This window comes from Pholcus phalangioides, unplaced genomic scaffold (assembly GCF_987345545.1).
Source record: "Pholcus phalangioides strain wild (caught in Gottingen) unplaced genomic scaffold, Ppha-v1.0 ptg000008l_1, whole genome shotgun sequence".
Taxonomy (NCBI): domain Eukaryota; kingdom Metazoa; phylum Arthropoda; class Arachnida; order Araneae; family Pholcidae; genus Pholcus; species Pholcus phalangioides.
The window spans coordinates 63935354-63961637 of record NW_028301601.1 but is presented as its reverse complement, the minus strand read 5'-3'; the positions used below and the strand labels follow the sequence as shown (position 1 = coordinate 63961637).

General features: G+C 40.0%; 2 protein-coding genes across 2 annotated transcripts in view; one reads left to right on the top strand and one right to left on the bottom strand.

Moving 5' to 3' along the window:
* The window catches only part of LOC149084756 (cytochrome P450 18a1-like), a 30214-nt gene extending 12407 nt beyond the window's left edge, over window positions 1-17807 (bottom strand). The window contains exon 1 of the mRNA XM_089235185.1: window positions 17668-17807. Coding sequence (XP_089091311.1) covers window positions 17668-17738 — 71 coding nt within the window. The 5' untranslated portion in view covers window positions 17739-17807. The remainder of the gene's footprint in view (window positions 1-17667) is intronic.
* LOC149084755 (cytochrome P450 18a1-like) lies at window positions 1316-26268 on the top strand. The gene is made up of 8 exons (XM_089235183.1): window positions 1316-1709; window positions 2633-2760; window positions 2906-3012; window positions 19392-19696; window positions 20958-21073; window positions 21213-21468; window positions 22827-23017; window positions 25949-26268. Exons 1-8 carry the CDS (start codon window positions 1477-1479, stop codon window positions 26122-26124), a joined length of 1512 nt encoding a protein of 503 aa, XP_089091309.1. The 5' UTR covers window positions 1316-1476; the 3' UTR covers window positions 26125-26268.
* Window positions 26269-26284: the final 16 nt, after the last annotated feature.

Below are 26284 nucleotides of genomic sequence, written 5' to 3'. Positions count from 1 at the left end.
GGTTTCTCTATATTACTACTTTTCTTCTTTTTCCTCAAATAGTCGACGAAGGTCGCATTTATTCTCTCGAGGAACTTTTATTCCAGGACTATTTCCCCGTTGAAATTCTTACTTCCTCTACTTAATGGACAGATCGGTCAAATTTATTAGAAGATGATTGAATCCGGGAAGTAAATCGAAACTTAGATCGCTAAGCGTTGTGTTTGTGACCGACCGTGGTCTATTTCATAATCATAAAGAGAAGAATCAAAAAACGTGATGATCGTAAGGCCTTGTTGATGGCCTAAGGGTGGCCGATGCCAGTTTCTCTTTCGTTACTTTCTCAACCTGTGATTTGATGCTGGTGTTGTGTTTTCTTCCAATACCTTCTAATATCAGTCATCAATCCACGACATGTTGGTCAATTTTATTGAGAAAATCGATGTCGATGGACAAACTTCTTAAGAGCGGGCCAAACAACAAAAAGAAAAAAAAATTGTTGAGCCGAACACATTGAGACATTGATTCATAATTCGAATTTTTACTCTTATTAGAAATGAAGTGGCGGGATGTGTTGCATCCTTTGAAAACTGCCACGGTTTCATTGCAAATGAGAAACAATGATGTATGCTTTACAAGTGCAAAAATAATAAGTAACTTTATGCATATTTATTGCATATGTGTTCGATTCTTTTGCATATGAAAAGTTTTTAAATCAATTTCTATTTAAATTCTCACAACTGTATTTTCCATATGCCAAAAAAGAAACACTTCTTAAATTAATTTTCTTAAAACACTGAAATATTGAAAATTTCAATACTATTATTTTTAAATCTGCGTATAGAACCTCTAAGCATCTCGTCCTGTCTGTCACTAGTTTAGGAGATGTAGAATATATATTCAAAATGTCGACGTAATGGAATCTGGACACGCGTTAAACGTTTATATCAAAAGAGATTGAAGAAAAGTTCGGATACAGAATCACTTCTGAATAATTTCCCTGGCCCTCTTTCGAAAAAAATTTGAACTATTTTTTTTTTCTGTACTAAAAAAAAATCCCCTTTCGTGAGAATAACTACTTCGCAAACCACATTCAAATATAACAATTTCTTGAATTTTTATGAATTTTTAAACTATTTACAAAAATTTAAGGGACACCCTTTACTATTTGTCTTAATAAATCCACTCGAACGGATTTCTTCTGTCCAACCTTGAACCATGCGTAAGTTTCCCTGCATCACGTGACTCTTTTCCCATTAGTATTCAAGCCTTTTCTGCCTGTTCATCGTAGTTGGCCACCGTCCAAAATAACAAAGGCATTCTCAATGTTGTTTTCAATTGAAACTTGTCATAAAGGAAAGACTGGGCGATCCCAATGTGATGACGTTGTTACAAAATTGAGATAATAACGGTCGAAAGTGCAGCTCGAAATAGATATACGACGACATCGTCCTAAGAGTCCTTTGTTGTTGTTTTTTCGAAGAGAGCCCAAGCGAGATGACTCCTGCGGACGATACCGGCTCCAAACCGTTCAGTGTTGCCGATGTCATTCTGTTGGTGACCGTTACACTTCTTGCGACGGTGTACTATGTGTTCCGCAAGAAGAATCAGGACCGCATGCTACCACCGGGACCATATTGTTTACCCGTCGTGGGATACGTACCTTTCATGACATTCAAACCGTACATGAAACTTAACGAACTCAGCGAGAAGTATGGCCCTATCTTCAGGTAAGGTTTATTGTACGTGTGTGTATCGCTGGTTTTGAAACTTTTTCATGCGACTACTTACTATGAGCTCTCCGAAAATCTGATCTGGCCTGCCTACAGCAAATACTGTACGAATCTGAAAAATCTGTACACGCTCCTCATGAGTTTCCAAAATCAGTAAACGAGTTCCCGAGCTTCCAAAACCATTGGCCTTTATCTCATGCCCAGCAAAAGGGATCTTCTAAAACGAGCATTGCTTGTCTATGCTGCCTGCAACTGGCGTATTGACAATACAGCTGCCACCAGTATTATGTGAAAGAATAATTTTGTGGAGTAATTTCACTCCTCTTCAAAATTATAAGAGATATTTTTGTGAAATGAGGGGTATTTTTTTTATCACTGAGAAATAACTTTAACTCTAAACTCTATTAAAAAAATTACCTAAAATTTAGGAGGAATTAATTGAGGAGTATTTTCACTCCTCAATGAAATTTGTAGGAGTAAAATTGAATTTTGGTGAACACTGGCTGTCACCCCCCCCACCCCCCCCCCACCCCCCCCCCCCACCCCCACCATGCATTGAGACGATCCCAGTTCTCAATAACTATCAACTGACAGACTGAGGAAGAAAGTCTGACAGACTTTCCTTAGCGCGTATCATTATCGTGACCGTGACCGTTGAACGTTATACAAAGCGCCGAGCTCAAAAGAGCCCCCATTTTCCTTCATTGGTATAAAATATGACATAAAATGATAATATTTGAAGGAGGAAAAGAAAAAAGATAAGAAATCTCATCTGATAAAACTGATAATAAAATCTTCCAACCGCACCTCAATATGACAACTTCTCAATTTCTCATGATGATATCTTAAAGTATTTACGGACTTTCTGCCCACTCTGTACTTCGGTCAATGAAAATCGCCTGTTTGTGCATTTCTTTCAGTCTCAGACTTGGCAACAAGTACACGGTGGTCCTAAACGACTACGAATCCATCAAGGAAGCCTTCGCGCAGGACGCATTCATCGGAAGGCCTCCGGAATCCCCTTTCGAATTGTCTGAGGAAACCATAAGTAAGTAGACCTACTCTTTCCTACGTTTCTAAAATTATTGCTGCATGAACAAAAGATGCAGGGCAAAACACAAGAATTTATAACTTCTTTCTCTGATTCACTCAAATATGGCTTTCATTTATTATCGTTTATGAATCTTTTTCAGAGAGTGGAGCGATTAATGGCATCGCGTGGAAGGAGCAAAGAAGATTTTCCCTCCAAATACTCCGTGACTTGGGAATGGGAAAATCTGTGATGGAGCAGCATGTGAGGGTGAGTACGGGCATAACTGTTTCATCGTAACGCAAGGGTGCTCAACTTTTTTGGAGCATGTGGGCCACTTAAGTGATCTGGAACAACGTCCTAGATCACTTAGGTGATCTGTAAATATTCTGGGGTCAATTAAGTAATCTTGAAATATGACGCGGGCAACTTGAGGGATCAGAAACAGCACCCGAGGTCACTTGAGTGATCAGGGAATGTATCGCAGGCCACTAAATTCAAGTGTAAATGTGTCGCGGGCCACTTAAGCGAAGTTGAACTTCACCGTGGGTAACATGGGTGATTTGTAAATATGCTGCGGGTCGTTTAAGTGATGAGGAAATGGAATGGCGTAGAAAGAGCAATAAATATTCTCCCTCCAAATTCTCCGTGACCTGGAAATGAGAAAATCTGTGATGGTGTAGCATGTGTGGAGATGAGTAAGGACATCACAGCAAAGCTCGATTTTCTTAAGAGCAGGTTTTTTGCGCAGTGTACAACGTTAGTGCCCCATTGCATGAGACACGCTCCCTGTTCATTCACCAATCGGAAAAGCAGTATGACCTGTTTTCCTACAGAGCGAAACACGCCTCACGTCAGTGCTTTACGTTGGGCGTGACTGGCAATTTGGTGCTAGCGAAGTCGAATGCGTCGTACGCCGTGCGTTTCACCAATTTTCTGTGCATTTTTGTTGTGTTTAGTGTGTTTTTATTGCTCACGTATAAAAAATACGCTGATATGTTATCCCAATCCATGACCCGTGGGACAAATGTGATCTTCGGAGTCATCTGATGCAAGCCCATGAACTCAATCCTAATTTTGTGAAAATGAACTAAGGGTCATTTTTATAGATCACTCAAGTGACCCGCGACACATTTACAGAACACTTTAGTGACCTGTGGTGCAATTCCACATCACTTGAGTGACCAGCGGCATGTTTACAGATTATTAAGAGACCCACGACACAGTTTCAAAGCACTTAAGTGGCCCGTAGTACAGTTCCACATCACTCAAGTGGCTCGCGACACATTTCCAAATCATTTAAATGACTCGTAGAACATTTACAAACCAGAAAAGTGACCCGCGACATATTTACAGATCACTTAAGGAGCCCGCGACACGTTGTCAGTCAAACCAATGAAGTGGCTCGCGCTCACCTTAAGGTTGAGGTAGACCAGGGCTGGCCAATTTTTGTCCGTTCGAGGGCAACGTAGTGGTCAACTGCAGCGTCGCGGGTCGCATGGGAGATGCCACTCCGGCGTATAAGGCCCCCCCCCCCCCCGTGAGAAAATTCTGCGTACGCCAATGCACGTGGTGGTACTGAATGAATGAACGCCAGAACTTTGCCACTGGATTTATCCCGTTGTCACGATCTCTTCCAGCCCAACTTCGTGGCAGACTTCGGAACACTTTATTTTGAATCAAAAAAGAAAAGGAGAAAAAATAACAAACATACAAAATTTTTGCAACATATTTTCTCCCAACAATTAGGTACTGTCACGATTAACAAATTTTATGGTGATTGCAGAGAGATCAGAGTGGGCTCAATTTTTTGTGATTACAGAGACAGTGATTAACGAGATCGGGTTGGGAGTTGGAGAAAAGTTCCGGGCTTTCGTTAAGAAGGATGAATGTTCATATATTGGGATGAAGGTATATTCTAGAAGCAATTGGAGGGGAGCCCATGCCATCTCGACTGTTATCTTACACTTGTTATATTATACAGGGTATTCTGTTAATGGACCCACAAACCCAGAGGGTTGTTAGTAGACATCAAGAGGAACAAAAATTGCAATGGTGACGTAAACCACGTTGAGAGGGTGAAAATCGCGAAAAACGCATGCAGGTTCCTACGTCACGCTAAAACGACAAAAAGTACATTACAATAATAACTACAAAAAGATTGATTTGATTAATATTTACAAGAGTTGTTGGAAGTGGTGGCCGCTAAGGTCATTGCACAGTCTACAACGACGAAACAACGATTCCCGGACGCGCTCGAAAATACTGTGTATGCTTTTGACGTTTGCCGCAGCGACGACAATGCGCGCTATGAGATCCTCCGGTGTGTCCACGGGCGTCGCATAAACGAGTGATTTAAGGTGACCCCATAGGAAAAAAGTCACACGGATTGAGATCCGGCGAACGTGGAGTCCAAGCAACGGGTCCCGCGCTTCCAATCTACCTCCTTGGGTATGTAACATCGAGGTGATTACGCAAATTACCTCAATAGTGCTAATTTACGTCGTCCGCAGTGCGTTTCGCGACGCTGCTTAAGTCAGATATGGTGAGCGAACCCACGAACGCATTTAGCGATCAACTGACATCCACTTTTCTTCTCCTCTGGACCACGGTCGGAAATAAGGGGGGGCACCTCCCCCCACCCCCGCGTCAAAGGTGAAATCGACTGATCTAATGTATATATGTATATATAAATTGACATCATCATCATCATCGTGCCCCCCCCCCCCACAGTTCCAATTCTGTCTCCACCTATGCTCTGGACTCAGTCTGCATGCGTTTTTCGCTATTTTCACCCTCTCATCGTGGCTTGCGACACCATTGCAATTTTTGTTCCTCTTGATGCTTACTAACAACCCTCCAAGTTTGTCGGTCCATTAACAGAACACCTGTATACATAGGATACAACAAACAAACAACATGAAAATCTTATTGTACAATATAAAATATCCATCGGAGAGAGTCATCTCTCTCGCTCACCACCTTGTTGGTGAGCAAATGGGTTTGATAATTTGTGGACTAGAAACCAGCATCAGTTTCAGTTGGTTGAGTTCACTCGCTCCGGTGGATTTATTGAAAATATACAAAATAGAAGTATTGTGTGGGGGAATATATACAATTAGGGGGATCACCCGTGGCATCTCGCTTAGCACCTTATTCGGTAAGCAACGTGAATACGACAGTATGAGTACGCACGTGTGTTTCGGGCATGAAATGCATGAATAACTTGAATAGAGGAAAGAGAAATACTCATATACACTCATTCATATACATGTGTATAACTGCCAGGTCGAGTCGTCTCGCTCTAACCCTATTATAGTGAGCAATGTGGGATTAGTTTAAATGGGGATTGTCTGGAGAGAGCTTTAGCTAAGGATCAGCTTCAGTCTTGTTGTTTTGGTTGACTCGCTCTGGCTGGTTATATTTATAAAAAAACATGAATATATATATATAAAATAAAAGCTACATGTAATGGTTATTATGAAACCATTCTTGTCCACTGGCCTAGCACCCCGCTAGAAGCACTGAATGGAGGACACTCGTGATTATCACATTTACATCATTGTTACAGGAATGTCATAGAAATTCTTGTTCGGGTCCCGTTAGTACATGCTATATCTTGTACATGTAATGGTAATGTGTTAGTAGCGCCTCGTTGAGCATTTTGCCTGTTGTGGCGTTGTATTTGTATTTAGTGGCAGTTATGTGGATATGATTTGTGTTGCTGCTTTTATCTATTTCTATTTTTCTCCCTTACTTTTGCAAAAGTTAAAGGCATTATTTTATGAATCTGGTGGACAGATTTTTTTGTTTTTCGTTAGCGTGTATATATTTGACAAGGCTTTTAATCCTTGCTGCTGTGTTTTTGTTTGATTATTTGAGTGAACCATTGTTTTCTGAATATTTGTACATGTGTAGATGCTTTGTAAGTTTGCGCTCTATGGCATAGTAAACTGGAGTACCCACCATACCGCAGGCACATTTGTCTGTTTGGCGGCAATTCCGCTCATGTAGATATTTAGGGGAATGGGCCATGCTATGAAGATAGTTACCTTCCTATTTCAGTGTGCATGTGTGGTGTAGCAGTAGTAGGTAGGGGCTTGGGGATCCATGATGTTCTTAAGTCAGCCACCTCGTTGGGCAATTTGCCTGTTGTGGCGTTGTATTTGTATTTGTATTTGTATTCAGTTTAATGTGCTGTATGTGACTCGAAGGACAATTTCGTGCACTTTCCTAGCTGTTGTTCCTTGGTCCCAAATTTGCTGCTTTTTCTAGAGGGTCTCTTGTTTAAGTTGTCGTTTCAGGAGCGTAAGTGGGATAGGGTTATCAAGTTTGTTGTCACAGTTGATGGCAGCTTTGATGTGGTGTTACTGGATAAGACGGACCAGCTTTGCTTGGATCAAGCAGAATATCTGTATAAGTGAAAGGACGCACGCTCACACTATTATTTAGTGCTCCTGTATATCTATAAAATTAAAATGAGCCAGATTTGCGGTACATGCATTCTGATAACCTGAGCTACTTTCTTCAACCAGAATATCGTTATTTCGATTTGAAGAAATACCAGTCTGGTTCAACGTGGGGTGCCACCAATCTGCCATGTCACAATTCAGAGATGAATAGTTCTGTATTCGGCACAAATGGTCATTGACCGGGTGTCGAGTTCCCTTGGTCGCCGGCATGATATCAACCCCACTATCAAATATACATTTTTGCCCTTCGGAATTATTATGTTCTGTATAGTCTAGTAGGTTGAAGTTTTCAGGTGTCACAATGAGGTCGCATTCACATAGAAAAAGTTTCATCATAGTGAGCAGAAACATCAAATATGCATTCAATTACAAATAAAGAGGAAGCAACAGCCAACCTACTAAATAGGTGGCGGGAAAAAATGACCCATCATACAAACTTTCTGAGCTATATTTGTGTGTTCGAAAAAGCAGTGTGAGCAGAATATAGTAAATTATTTTGTTACCAAGAAATAATGAATGCAGGCACAGTAAAAGCTCCCAACAACGGCCACTAAAAACGGGACCGTAAAAATGTGGCCGTTATTGTGAGTGGTAGTTTTGTTTCTGGGGAAAAAAAACCATCAACAAAAAATTTGCGATCCACGTACATAGCATGTGGAATGACAGTCCATTCTGTAACTGATTACTATAGTTATATAATTGATTGTATTATAATATATGAATATATTTTGATAATATTATAATAATTGATAAATCGAACTACAGCACTATTATGACATCCTGAAATTCAGGCTTGCAGTGCTAAGGTAGAAAACAACAGGCGAGAATATCCGATATGGTCCAAGACGGTGTACCAACAACCCCAAATAATTCTTTGTTCACGCTGGGCTATGAACTAGACCTTATTTCCAGTGCGTTTCAAGTCCAATCCAATAGCTGAAGCCATAGGCATGCATACATACATACATTCTTGTTTAAAAAAAAGGAAAAGATTGCCACATCTCTCTCAAAAAATTAATACCCTTTTCATTTCTATTCCTATTTGCGAGCACCATTTTTTAGACGGTACCATCCCTTGGAGTAGGGAATGCAGAATAAACAAAGGGCTTCTATTAATCGGATCACTTGCATATCCCTCTATGCTGATAACAGGTCACTTCTGTTGTTCTCTATATTATCTCATCAAGTTTTTTTTCCTCTCTACTGCCAATATGGCAACGTGCCCTGTACGACCAAATCCTTTTCTATTGTTCACCTCCACAACAAGGCGCCATCTCTCATGTGGTGGCATTATAAATTGAATTGATACTCTATTTCTGTAATCTACTTCTATATTCTATTTCTATCAATCTACTATAGAGATTATGTAAAATTTAGTTTAGTATGTGATGGAAGCAAAAAATATTTTTTAGTTTATTTGAAATAGTTTTAATATTTTTTTTTATGCCGTTCAAATCGCATGAACTTTAGTTCATCGAGACGAAAACGTGGATATCCAATTGATAATAAATACACTAACAGGGTTTTCAAAAAGGGAGCCGCTGTATTTTAGGGTGATACGAAACACCTTGAGAGAGTAACATTATACAGTAAGACTTCAGTATAACGTTGACCACGTTTAGCGTCATCCCGCCTATAGAGTCGGTTTTTTGTTGTTTTTTTTTTTTGTCCTGCTAGTACAATTTGTAAAATATTTTATTCGTTATTATGTTACCCCGCTGATGAAGTCATTTTTATTCGGTCCCGAGGAGAGAACGTTATACCGAAGTATGGCTGTAATATCAATTAAGACAGTAGTTTCGAACGGTGAGTCACGTTAGAGTACTTAGAGATCAGAAAGGGTTTGCCGCTAACTTCAGATATTCTTTTCATCACTTCGGATTTTTGCTCACCAAAAAGTTCTTGTGGAGAACACAATATTTAAAATTCAGCCCATCACATCGTTTGAATCTCGCACTAGACTCTAAACACTATTGCGGTAGTGTAAAAATTTGATGAAAATAGATAAAAAAGTAGGTCGAAAATTTATTTTCCTATATATTTAAAAATACGATCATATTTCGATGAGACGACGACTAGTTCGGTGTTTCACAAACATTTTCGATACAGGCATTTTTCCTTCGATAACATAACATAGAAAAAACTTAGTCATTACTAGGGTCCGGAAGTTCAGGCAAAATGCCATAAATGCCTTTCTTTGCCTATTTGCAAGCTTTTTTGAAATTTTCGTGCCATAAATGTCTATTTTAACATAGTTTTAAGTTTATTAGGGAATTTCGGAGGAAATAATCTGTAAAACTTGGATATTTTGGGCATTGAGATCTTCAAAAGAATTTCTCTTTTAAAAGTTTTCCAAAACACTCAGTATTAATTATCTACAGAAAGCCCGACCCTCCTTCCCCCAACTTCCTTCCAGCCCCATTTAGACGTAACCAAGAGATCTGAGAGATTGGTTTTGGCGTGCATTAATAACTTTGCTCTGACCCGATGGTGTTAGACATGAATGATTTTGTTTCAGAGAAACGCAACACGTATTACAAAAGCAGACGAAAATAAGATAATTCTGGTTCCATGGCTTCACATGTCTCGCTCAATCATTAGACTGCGTTGCATGTCTATAGCGGGCCGATGATTGTGTGTGTGTGTGCCAAGAGGTCATCAGTTGATGTCATGGCTCACACTAGGCGGGGTAAGAGCAGACAGAGCTCTGGGGGCCCATGTTGTTTTGATTTTTTTTTTTTGAACCATAAATGAACCCCAAACAACCATGTCTATTTATTAAACACACATATTTAGCATTCGATCAAATTGACAAGAGTCGCCCTCAGGGGTGTGTGAGAGATGCGGCTACATAGGGCCCCGCGATGGAAGGAATCCCGCATGCATGGTAATATGAAAAAAAATTAACTTTTTACAAAAATATAACAAGATAGCCATGTTTCAACTATAGAAATGATAAAAATTATTCCAAATAATATAATAAATAAACGAGAATTAGTCGCAACTCGAGGGAACCCCACAGATAATTTTCTCATCCGACTCCGCACCTGGTAATGGTGGCCCTGGAATTGGCCTAATCCTGAGGGCGTAGTAACATTTTATTTTGGACTTGAAATCAATTTAATTTGGATTATAATGCAGTTATTATAAACTTTAATTAAAACAATAGATAAATTAAGTGCAACCGATTTTTAATCTAGTTTTTGGACCCTTAATACCTTTGCTTTTAGTTATTTTTTCTTCCTTCCAAAAATTATAAATTCCTTTTTTAGAGCCTATTTTAGGCATTTTTAGTTCCTTTTTGCCTGCCTATTTCGACCATTTTTAGTGCCTAAACTTCCGGGCTCTGGTCATTACAATTAGCAGTCGTTACAGTTTTGTGAAAACTACGTATGCAGTATATCAAGCCAATAGTAAGATGTCCATTCAAATAAACTTATTCAATTTTTACCTATATGAGCGTCGTTATTATTATTTTGCTATTTTTAATTTCAAGAAAAAATAACAGAAAAAAGTTCTAATTTGAAAAAGGAACCCCTTCCCCCAATTTCCTACATTTCAATTTTGTGGAAGCTCGTGAACGATGCCGAGCACGTTCGCAGAGTGCCGAGTGAATATAATTTTTGGAGTAAATAAGTCTTAAATATCAGATACCTGACTGAATTGCTGCATTTAAACGCTCGTATCATCCAGTGCAAAACAGAAGTTTTTGTTAAAGATTCTTAATGATGGCCAGACGTCCTGTTTTCAGGGACCGTATCGGTTTATAACTAAATTTTAGAGGTATCGTGAGTTCGATACCCGGTTCGTCCTTGTCAGAAACTTTCCGACACAGGGGTACTACACAAACGGCGACATGATCACCGGAAAAGATTGCTACAGCAGAGTCCCACATCGAGGGGTTAGGGCATCAATCATTCGGGGAGTATTAGAAAAGTCTGTCGTTCGGAATCGGCAATGAATTGTGGGTCCCAGTCTAATTAGCCCTCGTGTGCAGAAAATGACCATGAGGCGACAAAAATGATCAAATGACATTTTGAGCTACTACAAATCACAGTGAAAAAACAAATTTAGGAAAAAAAATCGTTCATCATGGCGTGGTGACCATATTTCGTTAGAAAAATATGGGAAATTAGAATTTTATAAAGAAAAATAAGGGACATCACTGAAAATTTTGGCAAAACTACCAACTGTTTTAAAATTTCTGAAAAATTAACGAGGAGTTGAGAAGTGACGGGATACAAGAAATCGCAGCGAATTGAACTCTAATTAATTAATAATTATCAAAATACTTTATAAATTATGAAAATTATCTTGATTATCTTGATTCACAATTTCAGTAAAAATTTTAAATCAAAATAGCTTAAAAAAATAGGAATATTCTGTAAAGGAAGTCAGAACGACCTAATTTATATGAAAATACGAGAATGTCCCGTAAAATACGGGGCACGTGGTTACCCTACTGATAATGTGCTGTAAATTAGTGTAATTATTTTTCAATTATGCTGATATATGTGGGATGACTATATATTTCTCAGAACAAATCCGTATTTTCACGTACTTTTGACCATCCCGAATTTTTGGAAAATGTACCGTTTTTTCTATGCATTTTCAACTAAGCCAACTTGAATTTTTATTCTTCATTGAAATAAAGTATTAAAACTATCTTCTCCTAACTCATATACTAATACGGTAATACGACTATAAATAAGAATATTCATCTCGCATATATCCCGTGATATACATGCTACTAAGCATCACGAAAGTGACATGCTTTCGTACTACACTGCTCAAAACAATTAGGGGAGCACATGGTTTTAACAAAATTACGCAAAGATGTATACCGATAACATACATAAAATGAATCATCCATAATTTAAAGCCTAGCAGGAAACGGAAGAAGAAAACTTCATATGCAAATCAAAGTTCATGACGTCAAAAACCAGAAAAAGGAGATAAGGGCAGAAATCGGGATGTTGCAGAAACGTCTGTTTTACTGCCGTAACTGTGAAATTCGATTGCGCAGTATTTTTTTTTGAGACAAGGTGACTTGAGGATGTCTCAACAACGTGATTTACCGGAATCCATGGCATCGCGTGTTATAGGCAGACTGGAATCCGGGCAAACACAACGTAGTGTCGCGGACGCTGTTGGAGTCGCCAGAAGTGTTGTTGAAAGGCTGTGGAATCGATTCCAAGAAACAGGAAATGTTAGACGTCGACCAGGGATAGGTCGGCCACGCGCCACTACAGCAACTGATGACCGGTATATACGGTTAACAGCCCGTCGAAACAGAACAGAGAATGCTACGCAGCTGCAAAGACGGTTGCTCTTGGCAACAGGACGAAGGGTGTCCAGCCAAACAGTACGTAATCGGCTTCATAAGGGAGGGCTCTATGCACGTAGGCCAATAGTCTGCATTCCGTTGACCCCACGCTACCGTGCGGCCCGAAGAAGATGGGCTGCTGAACATCGAGATTGGGAGCAACATGATTGGAGCCAAGTGCTGTTTACAGACGAGTCCCGAATCAGTCTGGAGTGGGACACCCGACGTGTTCTGGTATGGAGGGACAGGGGCACTCGAAATAACCCCGCATTCGTTCGTGAAAGGTCACAATACAGACGAGCTGGTTGGATGGTATGGGGTGCAATCTCGCATAGGCGGACGTACGGACCTGCATATCATTCGGAATGGCACTTTGACGGCCCGAAGGTATGCAGACGAGATACTGCGACCTCATGTCATCCCTTACGCTGGAGCCATTGGAGATTCCTTTGTTTTCCAGGATGATAATGTCCGACCGCATAGAGCTCGTCTGGTGGAGAACATGCTTGAAGCTGAAACAATACAGCGTATGGAATGGCCAGCGTGCTCTCCTGACCTGAATCCTTGGACGACGCATTGCTGCGCGACCAAGGCCGCCTGTTACTGTCCGAGACTTGCAGATTGCACTTCTTGAGGAGTGGAACGGTATTCCCCAAAGTCTGATCGATAACCTCATAACCTCATCGCATCCATGGCAAACAGGTGTGCAGCAGTCTTAGCTGTTCGAGGAGACCACACGCCCTATTAAAACTCATGCATCATGTCTAAACAGTACTTTTTTTTATCGTTTACATGTAACCAAATTGTTGCCCTAAATCATCTTTTCATGTTTTTTCCATATTTTCAAAGAATTAAAGCTTAATTCCAAATTTGTTTACGTCTTTTTTCTGTATTGCGCATTGATACGCGTGTACTATCCATTGTAGGCCAATACGTGGCTATCTCGCACGGTTTTCTTCACTTTTTTGCTTGCTCCCCTAAGTGTATTTAGCAACATGTGTATCACGGACCTATTTGGCATGTTGATATCGTATAAATATCATCGTGATATATATATATAAATATATTTTTTATTATTTATTTATTTATACAATATTGTTTGGCCGAGGCCTACACAAGAGGATGCGGAATTATATATCAAATATATATAAATAAAAAATATATATAAATAATATATATATAAATATATATATATAAATTATAATTAGATATATATAAATTATATATCAAAAGTGTCGATTGATGGTACGAGAAAATTCAGAAATCGTAGTGCAATCTACAATATTTGATGGTAGGCTGTTCCAGTCGATAATAGTTCTTGGGAAAAAGCTAAATTTGTGACAATCTGAACAGGCAAAGATGGGCTGTAATTTTTTGGAATGATTGAGTCTAACAGAGAAATGTGAAGGTTGGATTAGAATATTGGATGTGTCAATATTAAAAACCCCATGGAGGAGTTTGTAAAGAAAAGTTAAACGAGAGATAAGTCGAAGAGAGGAGAGCGGTTGGATATTGAGTTGTCGCTTGAGACATGTGAAGATCAACAGTTGAAAATGAAACGAGTGGACTTATTTTGGATAGATTCTAATTTGTCCATGCTGGTTTGGGTGTGGGGGTCCCAGGCTTCACAGGCATAGGAGAGGGCAGGGAGAATATATGTTTGGTAGCACAAGTGACGAACATGACGAGTGGAGTATTTTAGGTTACGGTGAAGGAAAAACAGTTTTTGGAGACATTTATTAAAGATATAATCAACGTGAAGGTTCCAGCGGAGATCGGAAGAGATTATAATGCCCAGGTATTTATATTGGGAAACCTCAGAAATCAAAGAGTCGTTTATAAAATAGGGGAATTCGTGAGGGATTCTTTTACGGGTCACTTTCATAAAAACAGTTTTTGAGAAATTGAGGGGTAATTCCCAGGTTGAGCACCATTTGGAAATAATATTAAGGTTGTGTTGGAGAGATTCTTGGTCAGAAAGATTTGACACTGTTTTATAGATGACACAGTCATCAGCGAAGAGTCTAATGCGGCAGTTCATGGAGTCGGGTAGATCATTTATGTAAATTAAAAATAATAAAGGCGAGAGGACCGAGCCCTGGGGTGTACCAGATTTGACATGAAGAAAAGGAGAGTTCTGGCTCTTGTACGAGACAAACTGGCTACGGTTAATAAGGAAGGCCTCCACCCATTTCAGCAGTTGAACATTTAGTCCAAGGTATGAAAGTTTTAGTAGAAGTTTATTATGGGGCACCCTGTCAAATGCTTTGGAAAAATCTAGGAAAATTATGTCGGATTGGGGGTTTTTATCAATGGAGTCTGTTAAGTCATGTGTGAAAAGTGTTAATTGGGTAGATACTGATAACGATGATCGGAAACCATGTTGGTTAGGGAAGAAAAAGTTAATCGAATCGAGGTGGGTACGGATATTCTTGGCAATTATGTGTTCAAAGAGCTTGCAGCAAGAAGAGGTGATTGCAATAGGTCTAAAGTTGAGAGGGTGGGAGAGTGAGCCAGATTTATGGAAGTTTTTAGTTAGAAGTATTCAGTGAGACGTTGAATATAATGAGGATATAGTTGCAAATTTCATTGGCACAAAATTTTAGGATATGGTTGGGGGTCCCATCTGGGCCAGTAGAGTGGGGTTTTAATTTTTTTAGGAGATTCAGGAGACCGGCTTTAGAAAAGGAAATGGGACAGAAGTTATGAAGTGAATCGAAAAAGACGTATTGGGGGGGGGGGGGGTGAAGGATCAGAGGAAAAAACAGAAGAGAAGGCCCGGTTAAATTCGGAGGCAAGATCGAGGGGAGAGGTTAGATCCGAGTTGGAAGTTTTGAGCGAGGAGGTACCTGCTGATTTGGGGCGAAGAAAATTCCAAAATTTTGAGGGATTAGTTTTGAGATAGGAAGGCAATGAGTGGGATAAGTAGTTGGATTTGTGGCGAGAAATAAGGTCTTTGAGGTTACGGGTGGAGATCGAGATTTTGTTTCTGAGAGTAGAGGAGTCGTTAAATTTGAGTTTAGAGACGTTTTTCTTCTTTTGAGATGGATAATGTCACGGTTGATCCAAGGGTTAAAGAAGCTTTTAGATGAAGAGTATTTGGTAGGAACAGTGGCTTTACATTTATCGATAACAGCTTTGAATTTACTCCAGAGACGTTGAATATCGTTGGAAGAGGAGATGAAGTCAGGAAAGTGGGTACGAAGGATATTTTGCATGAGGGGGTAGTTGGCCTTGTTGAAGTCAAGTTTTCTGGCGCGAAAAAAGGGAGGGATGTTATGATGAAGGAAGAAATCTAAAAAAGGGATTTTGTGATCGGAACAGCCATCAAAAACTGAAAAATTGGAAACCGGAATTTTGTTGGAAACTGCAATTAGGTCTAATGTGGAGATTGAGTGATTGGATATTCTTGTGGGTTCCAAGATGGTTTGGACGAGGTTAAATTTTAGGAAAATGTCGAGAACTCTATTGTTAATACCATGGTTTCCCGAGATGGACTGCATTTTATGCCAATCAATACCGGGTAGATTCCAGTCACCGGCTAAAATTAAAAGATGAGAATTTTGAAATCGGTCCAGTATTGTTTCAAGTTCAATGAAGTAGTGAGGGTCCGAGACAGGGGGTATGTAAAGAGAGAAAATTGCGATGGGAGTGCAGTTGTGATGGTGCCATTCGGCAGCGACAATTTCAATATTTGATTCAAAAGGGATTTCAATTAGGGGTATAGAACTGTTGAAAACAAGGGCAACGCCTCCTCCACGTGTGTTTCTATCTTTACGAAAGGCAGAGAAATTCGGTGGTAGAAATTCCGTGTTGCTGATACTACTGTGCAACCAAGTCTCTGTAACCGCAAGAAAGTTGGGATTATGAGCTAGTAGGATGGATTCGAAGGAAGATATTTTGTTAATTATGCTTCTTGTATTAACTGTTCCGATTCTGAAGAGATTATTTCGGAGAGGAGAATGGGAGATTAAGGAGGAGTGAGGTTTCGAGGGGTGGGGACTAAAGGGAGAGGAGGTGAAGGTAGGGAAAGGTCAGAAGGAGGAGTAATGCTGGGAGGGGTTTGGGAAAGCGGGATAATATCATTAAGGCTGGGATCCCAGATGTATTTGATGTTATTGATAAGAGCAAAGTTATGAAAAAGTTTAACTTTCAGACCGGACTCACGGTATTTTTGGGAGGCCCCCCAGATTTGTCCACGTAGCCTGCGTGTCTCAGGTGAAAAGTCCTCTGAAATTGAGATGCTAGTGTTTTTTAATTTAAATGAATTTTTAAGGATTTCAGTTTTGGTTTTGAATTTATTAAATTTAATAATTGAAAGTCTGGGGCCTGGGATTCTTTTAGAGCCAATTCTGTGACAACGGTCGATGTCGGAGGCGGAAATTTCAAGTTCTAGGAGGTCTGAACAGCACTTAAGTATTTTAGATTCGAGGGTCGCGGTGGATTCAATGTCTGAGATATCCTCCGGTATGCCGCGAAAAATTAGGTTTGACCGACGTGAGCGGTCTTCTAGGTCGATAACCTTTGAGGCGAGAGAAGAACGAAGTTTGGAGAGGTCAGAGGAGAGGTCGGAGACTTGTTGTTGGAGATCCTCAATAGTTAAAATTTGTCCTCTACCGCACTCAGACGTTCAGATAATCCATTGAGTTGGACACTAAAGGAATCTTGCTTTTGGGATAGGAGCTTGAGTTGGTTTAGTATGGCAAGTTTGGTATCCTGGATATTGAGAAGGATGGAGGAATCGGAGGGGGAAGGATTGTCTGGTGCTTTCGAAGGGTCAGACAGGGAACTTGATCGTGTTTGAATTTGGGAAGCTTTGGGCGAATGGGTGACCCTTGGGCCGGGGTTTGACTCGATATCACCGGAGAGCAAAAGCAGTAGAAACAGGTGGGTAGGTAGGCCAAAGAACTGCTTATCGAGAGGAACAACCCTAAACAAAAAATGACTAAGGTAGGCCAAGACAAAAACAGACATGTGATAGGTAATGGAGCTATGGGAGGAACAAAAAACAAAGTACATGAGAAATTCAGATAAAGGATGCGAGATCGACAAGAGTGAACTTAAATTAAAAAACTTAAGAAAACCAAATAGAATACCGCGATTGATATATAAGAAAAATAAACTAACCTGTAGGAAAAATAATACTGGTATAAACATCTTGCGGAAAGATAATATGTCGATCTCGCAACCTGTAACATACTGTAGAAATTCGTTTATATAGCAGCCGGGGAACGCCCCGTGTTTGGGAGAGAACCGGTTCCAGGTGAGAGCATCAGGTGAGGAGAGATTCCACTTTGAGTGTGGGGAGGCGCGCCGACCTGTGAGCTTGAAAGAACAACATGGCTTGCGTCTGGAAGTTGAGGAAAAAAGATCAGCAATAGATGATCCGGCGATGTTTTTTTCGGTACGGGAACCGTAGAGAAAAAACGGTGAGTCGTGGCGTGTAGCACGAAAAAGATCTGTAGGAAAAATAATACTGGTATAAACATCTTGCGGAAAGATAATATGTCGATCTCGCAACCACATACGTTAAGTAATATAGTATTCGCGGAAATAAACTTGCAAGATGCAAAAACACAAATTATTTTGAGAATAATGCAAGATTCCAAAGAAATGGGGGATATGTAAACGAAGAAAATTGTATCGACATTTTAATATTAAAAATAAATAATCGTAAGAATTATATCAAATTAAAATCAATAAATATAAATAATTTAACTTCACAACGCTCAAGAGTACAACAATATACGCGAATTTCTCTTACATCGATTGGATTTTTATTCTTTATCGAGGAATTTCCCTTATCATTGAGGAAATTATATAATTTTTGTCAAAATATATTGCCATATGTTCATATTTTATATAATTTATCCCGCAAACTATTTCTTTTAGTATTTCAACAATAAATTAGTCGACATTTCAGTTCAAAATAGTACACAGAAAATGTAAAAATATTTTTGGCCAGGTTTTTGAGTAAATTACCCCACTATGCGACGTATAAACATGAAAATCCCATGAAGGAGATATTCAAGAAGGTCGTATAAACGGTATCTACTGTATTCCTATAGTTACACCTATATTGGTGATATGGGGGAAGTTTCAATACATAGGAAGAAAGGAAATCTAATCGAAAGATTACTCTATATTCACCAAGATATCGCAAAAGAAAGGATTTGTCCAAGTAAAGAATGGAGAAGGATTTGGTCACTCGGGGCACGACGATATCCATCTTTGCCGCACAGGGCACGAACACACAGAGCACGACATCTTCAGTATACGCGTCTAGCATTTTTACCCAGTAAAAGAAAGCACACATAATTTTTCCTCCAGTTCAGAAGGCGAGAAAACTTCCTTAAATTATTTTTCTCATCACGATATGCGTATTTTTTCCCTGAATCCATATCCAAAGTGGCTGTTATTCGGAAAATCTTTGTGATGAGGTTTCTCGTAATGTTGAGCCTATGGAAGAAGTTCGGTTCCAACAAAATGCGGCCGTTAAAGGAGGTTTTACTGTAGTGTGTAAATCAGGAAGTCTGCTGTCGGAACTGCTCGAATAATGACCACAAATTTGATACAAAGTGTTTTTACCTTGTCATTGGCCACATAAAACCATCTCGTGGGCGAGGTGTTGGCCACCCCTGATGTAGACGACAGAACAGCTGATGCGCCACGCTAGGAAAATACAAACATGTAGCGTAATGAAGCGACATGTTTCTGCTAACGTGAAATGATCGTATTCAGTTCACGTGACGCAAAAAAGCTGCTCCTTAGAAAACGCGGCTTAAGTGTCATCGTTAACATCGTTGTATAACATTCCAATCATTTTTTTTCATCTTTTATTTTTGATGTAGGAAGAGATCAACGAGCTGATCGACCGAATGAAAAACGAGATGGACGCCCGAGGAGTCGACGTGTCCAAGATGTTGGCACCCAGCATGTCCAATAACATCGCGTCATTGGTTTTCGGGAAAAGGAGGCGGTTCGACGACCCGAAAAGGATCGAGCTGGATCGCGACTTGAGAGACATCGGCCGACTCGTCGGTCTGACGGCCTGGTTGTTGTTCTTCCCGTGGATGAGGCCGATAGTACGTGCGCTGGGCTTTTCGAAGCAGGAAGACTTGTCGAACGCGTTGAAGAGGAACAAACGCTACATCGAGTGAGTACAGAAACAATCTTACCCGATAAATAAGATCTCGCTAAAAAATGAGCCCAAGTTAACATCATCATCTAGATGAGCGCGCGCGTACACAGTCAAACTCGTTTGTAGAGACATTGAAGATTCCACGAAATTTTGTTGTTATAACCGAGGTGTCGTTTCAACTGAGTTTGACGTTTTCGTCACACCTTTTTTTTTTTGACGAGAAATTTAATCAGAAGTAATCAAATACTACACATGAAGTTTTAATTTATTCATGAAGGCGGACCATCAAGAAAAATACGGGATTGTAAATCAAGATAATTAATACGGGGCTTCGCAAATTCTCACCAAATATGTTGCTGAATGTCGGTGAAATCGCCAAATGTTGTTTATAAATGACACTTGCCGTGAAGCACAGTGCTACAGCAAGATTGTTAAAATGTATTTCACGGGAAAAAAAATTAAATTTGGCAAGTATGTGAGATGAATATTTAAGTAATAAGTTTAGTCACATTCATTATAACACAATTTGCAAATCATGCAAATTACCTGCATTCTTGGTTCTGGTAAGGATTGGGAATCGAAACAAGCTTCGTCAAAAAACGGGACATTTTTAGAAGAAAAAGTTAGGCATGAATGGAACAACAGGCGAACATGCCCTTAACCCATTAACGCCGGTTGGTAAGAAAATTTCTCATTCTAAATTTCAAGTTTCTTCTTTGCCAATAAATGGAGGAAGTGGTTCCATTCGTTATTTTTTGTTTTTAAAAAAAATCAAATTCTTCGTTAATGAGTTAATGTGATTAGCTCTAATCTTAGGAGTTTTTCGAAAAATACACAACGGTGAATGAATTGAATTATAAAGTAATAATATCCATTATATGAATGTCCACTATATAAATAATATCCATCATCCCTTCAGTTGACGAAATCTGGTGTTGGTTGTGTGTACTGTATGCACATTAGTATAACATAAAGATATCTTCAGAACCTCATCTTATCCTATAAATTCTTATTTATCCGATTTTGGAAGCTGTTTATTTTAGCCTTTAGTCAGTTTTGCCTTTTTACGTTCCTCGATGTTTCGAAAAATTTATCTTCAAATTTTGGGCGGTACTTGGAACGAATCAAACGATTTTCTAGGGAGACCTATGGGAAATCACGTTTCAGCTTACGAAGATTTCAGCTAACGAACGTGATTCTGCAACGGATCATCTTCGTTATAAAAGAGGTGTCACTGTCATCTATTAACTAATCTCATTCTCATTGAATTTGACAGCGATGAGATATCCGAGCATCAGAAGAGTCTCGACAAGAACGACGTAAAAGACTACATCGACGGATACTTGTTGGAAATCGAAAGAAAGAACTCAATCAGTGACACGACATTCAAACGTAATTGACGATTTCCTCTTAATAACGAACAGCTAACAGTCTTTAAACAATTCTTTCTACTGTACTTTCTTCTTCACCATATTTAATTTCAATTTTTTTCCCTCTCAAGCTGCATTACTGTTTTTCTTTTTTCTGGCAGTTCCCGTACTGAGAGACTTGGTTGGTGGTTTTTTTGGAGCCGGGAGCGAGACCGTGAGGATCTCGGTGGACTGGCTGCTTCTGATCTGCGCCGCTCACCAGGACGTGCAGGCGAAGGTCCACGCCGAAATCGAGACCGTTTTCGGCACGGAGAGGTTCCCTTCCAGAGAAGACCAGAAGTTGATGCCGTACACCAGTGCCGTCATCATGGAAATGATGCGCTGGATCACGATCATCCCCGTCAATTTGTTCAGATAGTAAGCGAATAATGCAAAAAATTCGATGGAACGAGAATGTTGCTATTACTAGTCATTTGAGATGAGCGTGAACCATTAACGAGCTAATGTCAAAGATACTCATTGCTTGTAGCGAGAAATCACGCGATACTCTGCAATTTACCGAAACGAAAATCCATCGAAGGTAAATTCACCGACAAAACTCCGCCATCGAGTGAGTGTCTGAGTCAGTAAGCGAGCGGATGACAGAGAAAGTGATTGACTGAAAAACGAACGAGCAAGGGAGTGAGCGATTGGCATAGTCAGTCAGCAAGTGAGCATCATTAGCATCAGAGTTCGGGGTAGAGTGAGTGCTCGAGCACCTACAGTATTTTGCAGCACCGGTACGAGCAAACACAGAATCAATAACTCTCCTAGATAAAGATCAAGTACCCATTTTTTTTGGTAGCGATTCAGTGACCGAATTACTTGCTCACTCACTCCCTTACCGCACACCAACTCCGATCATATATCACCATACGGCAATTTCCAACCAGAGGAGTTGGGTGGGAAATGAAGGTTCCATCCATCGGTGGTCGCCCCAGGTTCGGTAGGTAAAGAACTTGCTTCTAACGTTTTACGCCCGGATTCGAACGCATGGACCTTGATGGTAACCTTCTCAGTGGAAGACGAGCACCTTGCCACGGAGACACTCGGGCGCTCTCACTAGCTTGCTGACTCACTCAGTTTCTCACTAGCTTGCTGACTCACTCAGTTTCTCACTAGCTCACTGACTCAGTAGCTCACTTCCTTACTCGTTCACTGACACATTCATTCATTTGCTCACTTACACGAGCACTAGCTCATTCACCGACCGATTCCGTCATTTGCTCGATTGTTCACTGGATTGTCGTTCACTATTCACTTACTTGCTGACTCGGCCACTCACTCATTCGCTCACCGTCTCGGTTATTTACTCACACAATCACTGCTGACTACTCAGTCATTCACTTGCTCAATTGTTAATTTTCTTTCGGTCATCCACTTGCTTACCCATTCTCAAACTTACTCAATGGTTTGATCACTCACTGAATCTCCGTTGAATTGTTGGTGAAATTGGCGTAAAATTTTTCCGTCACGAGGCTACATAATTCTTGATCAGTCTTGTGTTGCTTAATTTTTGATGTACGCATATAAACAAGGGCTGCTCGAGTAAAAATCTTTACCCATGTGGGCTCTATTTTCGGCACCCCCGACTACGTTTGGGGATTTGGCGCCTCTCTGCATATAAACGTTCCGTGCGTTGACTGAGGTTTGGCTTTGAACATCACGACGATTTACACATTGTATTTATAAAAATGAATACACGAATGCTAACATTTTTTTACCATTCTACCCAGCACCCTGCAAGATGCACAACTCCGTGGTTACTTCATTCCTAAGCATTCGCACATAAGCGCCAATCTGTGGGCCATTCACCACGACCCGAAGACCTGGGGCGACGATGCAGACCAGTTCAAGCCCGAAAGATTCCTCTCTAAAGATGGTAAAGAAGTTCGCAAATCGGAGTTTCTCATCCCGTTCTCGATCGGTAAGTCCCATTAGATTAACCCTGGACATCATTTCTCGTGTGGTCGGACAAGGGCCGCAATTCAGTGTCATTTTAACCCCGAAGCAACCTACGACTGGGAGATAAAAGCTGCGTCTTAAAAATAGTCAGATAAAAGCTGAAAAATAGATAAAAGCTGCTCTCAAAACGGCTGCGTAAAAAAATTAATTGAAAAAAAGGGTCTTTTGCGATAGATAACACCAGAACCGTAACCAAGTATTTTTCCGCTCGGGGAAAACATGATTTTGCCGGTCCCCCCCCCCCGGCACTTTAAAATTCGATAATTTTATAACGGTGTTTTATGTTCCTATTTAAAACTGTCGCCCCCCTAAATTTCGACACCCGGGGAAGTTGCCTTTCCCCTAGTTCCCGCCCTGCGTGATGGCATTCAAACTCATACGTTGCAAATACACCGATACCTCGGCTAACGAAGATAATTCGTTACGAAACCCCGTTCGTAAGCCGAATTATTATCACTGTGCAGTGAAACCTATCGAGAGTCGGAAACCTGTCTTCGACGGAGAAAATAGTCCCTTCATTGATTAGTGCTTTTATGTGTATATGCACCTTTATAAAAAATGGTAACCTGTCTAAAACGAAATATTATTTCAGTCTGTTGACGCTCCGTTTCGTACAGGTTTCATTGTATAATACGATAGAAAAAAAGTGTGATATAAAGAATATGGGTTTTAACCCACAATCACCAGCAAAATAGTGATTGAGGTCCGGTAGGCACTCTGCCACTACTCAACAATTTACAATCATCCCACACAAAACAACCAAACCTTTTAGAAAATAGGGGAAAAAAAACTAATATAAATGCGTATGTGCCATCTATACGTCATTTCAAGAGAACTTTATGTTAAAAAATTTCTTTAAAAAAAATCGTCCCTGCATGATAGGAGTTTAGGCTGAGGATTAACATCCTATTTTCCTAGGAGCAGGTTTTCTCCAATAGCCGCTTACTCCATAATAGGAAAAGCAGCAGTATGACTATTTTTTCACAGAACAGAACACGCTTCACGCCAGCGCTTTATGACGGGCGTGATTGGCCGACTGGTTCTGGAGAAGTCGAATGTGTCGCGCGTTTCACCGGCATCTTTGTGTTAAGTGTGTTTTCTAACGGTCAGTTAGCTTCAAGCCGAAAAAAGATTTTTTCGCCATGCAGCGGGTTGCCACTAATTAAAAATGAACGAAATACTCAATCCCGTTGGAAGACAACTTCAGTTATTTTCTACCATGATTGGCGATTTGTCCCTCTTCTCGTGTAGAGTGATGTTTACCCTGTTATTACGTGCTACCTTCCCCCCACTATATTGGCAAATTTATCACAAGCTTTGTAAAGTGTTAGCCGAACGACATGTATTGGAAATTTTTTTCAAAAAATCAACATTAGCCAAGATGTGTGGTATTTTTCTTTTTTCTCTGTTAAGTCAAATATTTCGATGGAAAAGAGCAAGAGAAAAAACTGGTTCGCACAGCTTTAGCCTGAGATATTATTCTCTCAGAATTGTAGCATTGTTGCCAGCTTAAAAACGCCAAGTTATACGTTTGGTGCACGTTAAGTGAATTTGGCAGGATTCGAAAGTGATGTCTTAATTCTTCAATGCGTTATAATTTTATATAATTATTAGTCAAATTAAAAAACTGAAAACACTTTTCCATATTAGTTTTCCACAACGAATTACGTATGTAATTATTGGGCCGTCGATAGCATCCACCTCCTACTTGGAAAAATAGCTAAAATATGTGGATATGCAGACGACAGAACAGCTGATGCACCCCGCTATGAAAATCACAAACGCGTATATAAAGTGACGCGTTTCTGCCCACGGGAAATGGTCCTATTCGGTATACGCGAAACGAAAAATGTCTTCCCAGGATAATACACGGCTTAAAGCCGTTCAGCCACTGGAAGCTAGGACGAGTGAGAACAAGTCACGTGTATGTGCAAAACTGCAATAGTAGGCGGGTCGTCCACTGGAAGCGACAACATGCGGCAAGTAACGCGAGTGGCAACCGCCGACATTGAGTCAGACGACTAGGGGCGTCTGATGTCGTCCACTGAAAGAGACATTGCATGCTACTCAGTTCGCGACTGCGCTCCGTGGAGACGAGTGTGTCCGTTGGATAATCTTGAGGAAATATTGAAAAATTAAATTGTTTGAGAACATTAATTAATTTATTTATTTAAGTCCATACTTAGACATCGGACGCAAACTCGGAGAGAGCGTTCTTTTTGTAAATAAGTAAATAATTATATTTATAATCGATTAAAGAAAGACTAAGGAGTGACGGAAAAAAAGGAATGAATGACGTGGGAAAGTAAAAAACCGTACTGCGCCTGCGCCGATATGTCAAGAGCCACGTGATCCCACAGGAATCGGAAATTTTTCTTGTCTGCTGTTGTAGCCGGAAATCACTATAATAATAAATAATAATATATAATCACTATTTATAGTTGAAAACCGCTGCTAATGAACGAAGTTCTCGTTCTCTCTGTGCTATTGGATCAGTCTTGCGAATCAAACAACTTCACGCGACTACTTATCGCTTCAAGTAGCCGCCAGTGGGCGACCAACCGTAGTCTTGCGCATACATGAGACTTGTTCCCTGACCTATTAGCACTCGTAGTAGCTTCTACTAGACGACCAGACTAATTATGTAAGTGTTCCGAAAATTTCTTAAATAAAAATTTCTGAATTTTCATCAATTATGGGATTTTTTGTTTCTTCAAAGAATTCTTTTCTTTAATGAAAGAATTTTTTCCATTTAATTTCTTAATTTTTGAGAATCCTAGAATTCAGAATTAATGAATTAGGATTAGATAGATGTCGCCACCACTTATCGATATGTGACATTTTGAATATACGATTATCTGTCCTCATCTATCTATTATTTCTGCCCTATCAGGAAAGAGAGCTTGTCCCGGGGAATCGCTGGCGAACATGGAAGTCTTCCTCTACTTCACTTCGCTTCTTCAGAAGTTCCATTTTTCTCTCCCAGAAGGATCTCAACCGGATTTCGAAGGACAGCTCGGGATCGGGTTGTCACCGAAACCATACAAGCTCGTCTACAAACTGCGGTAACAACAGCAAATGTACATATTGCGACTGATTGAAACGCACATCGATGAAGAAGAGAACAAAATAATGGATTCTTTAAATTTATGTTCCTGTTTTTGAAATTTATTAATGTTTATGTGATAATTCGAATAAAAAGAATGTTTTTTAGATGTTCTCAGAATAT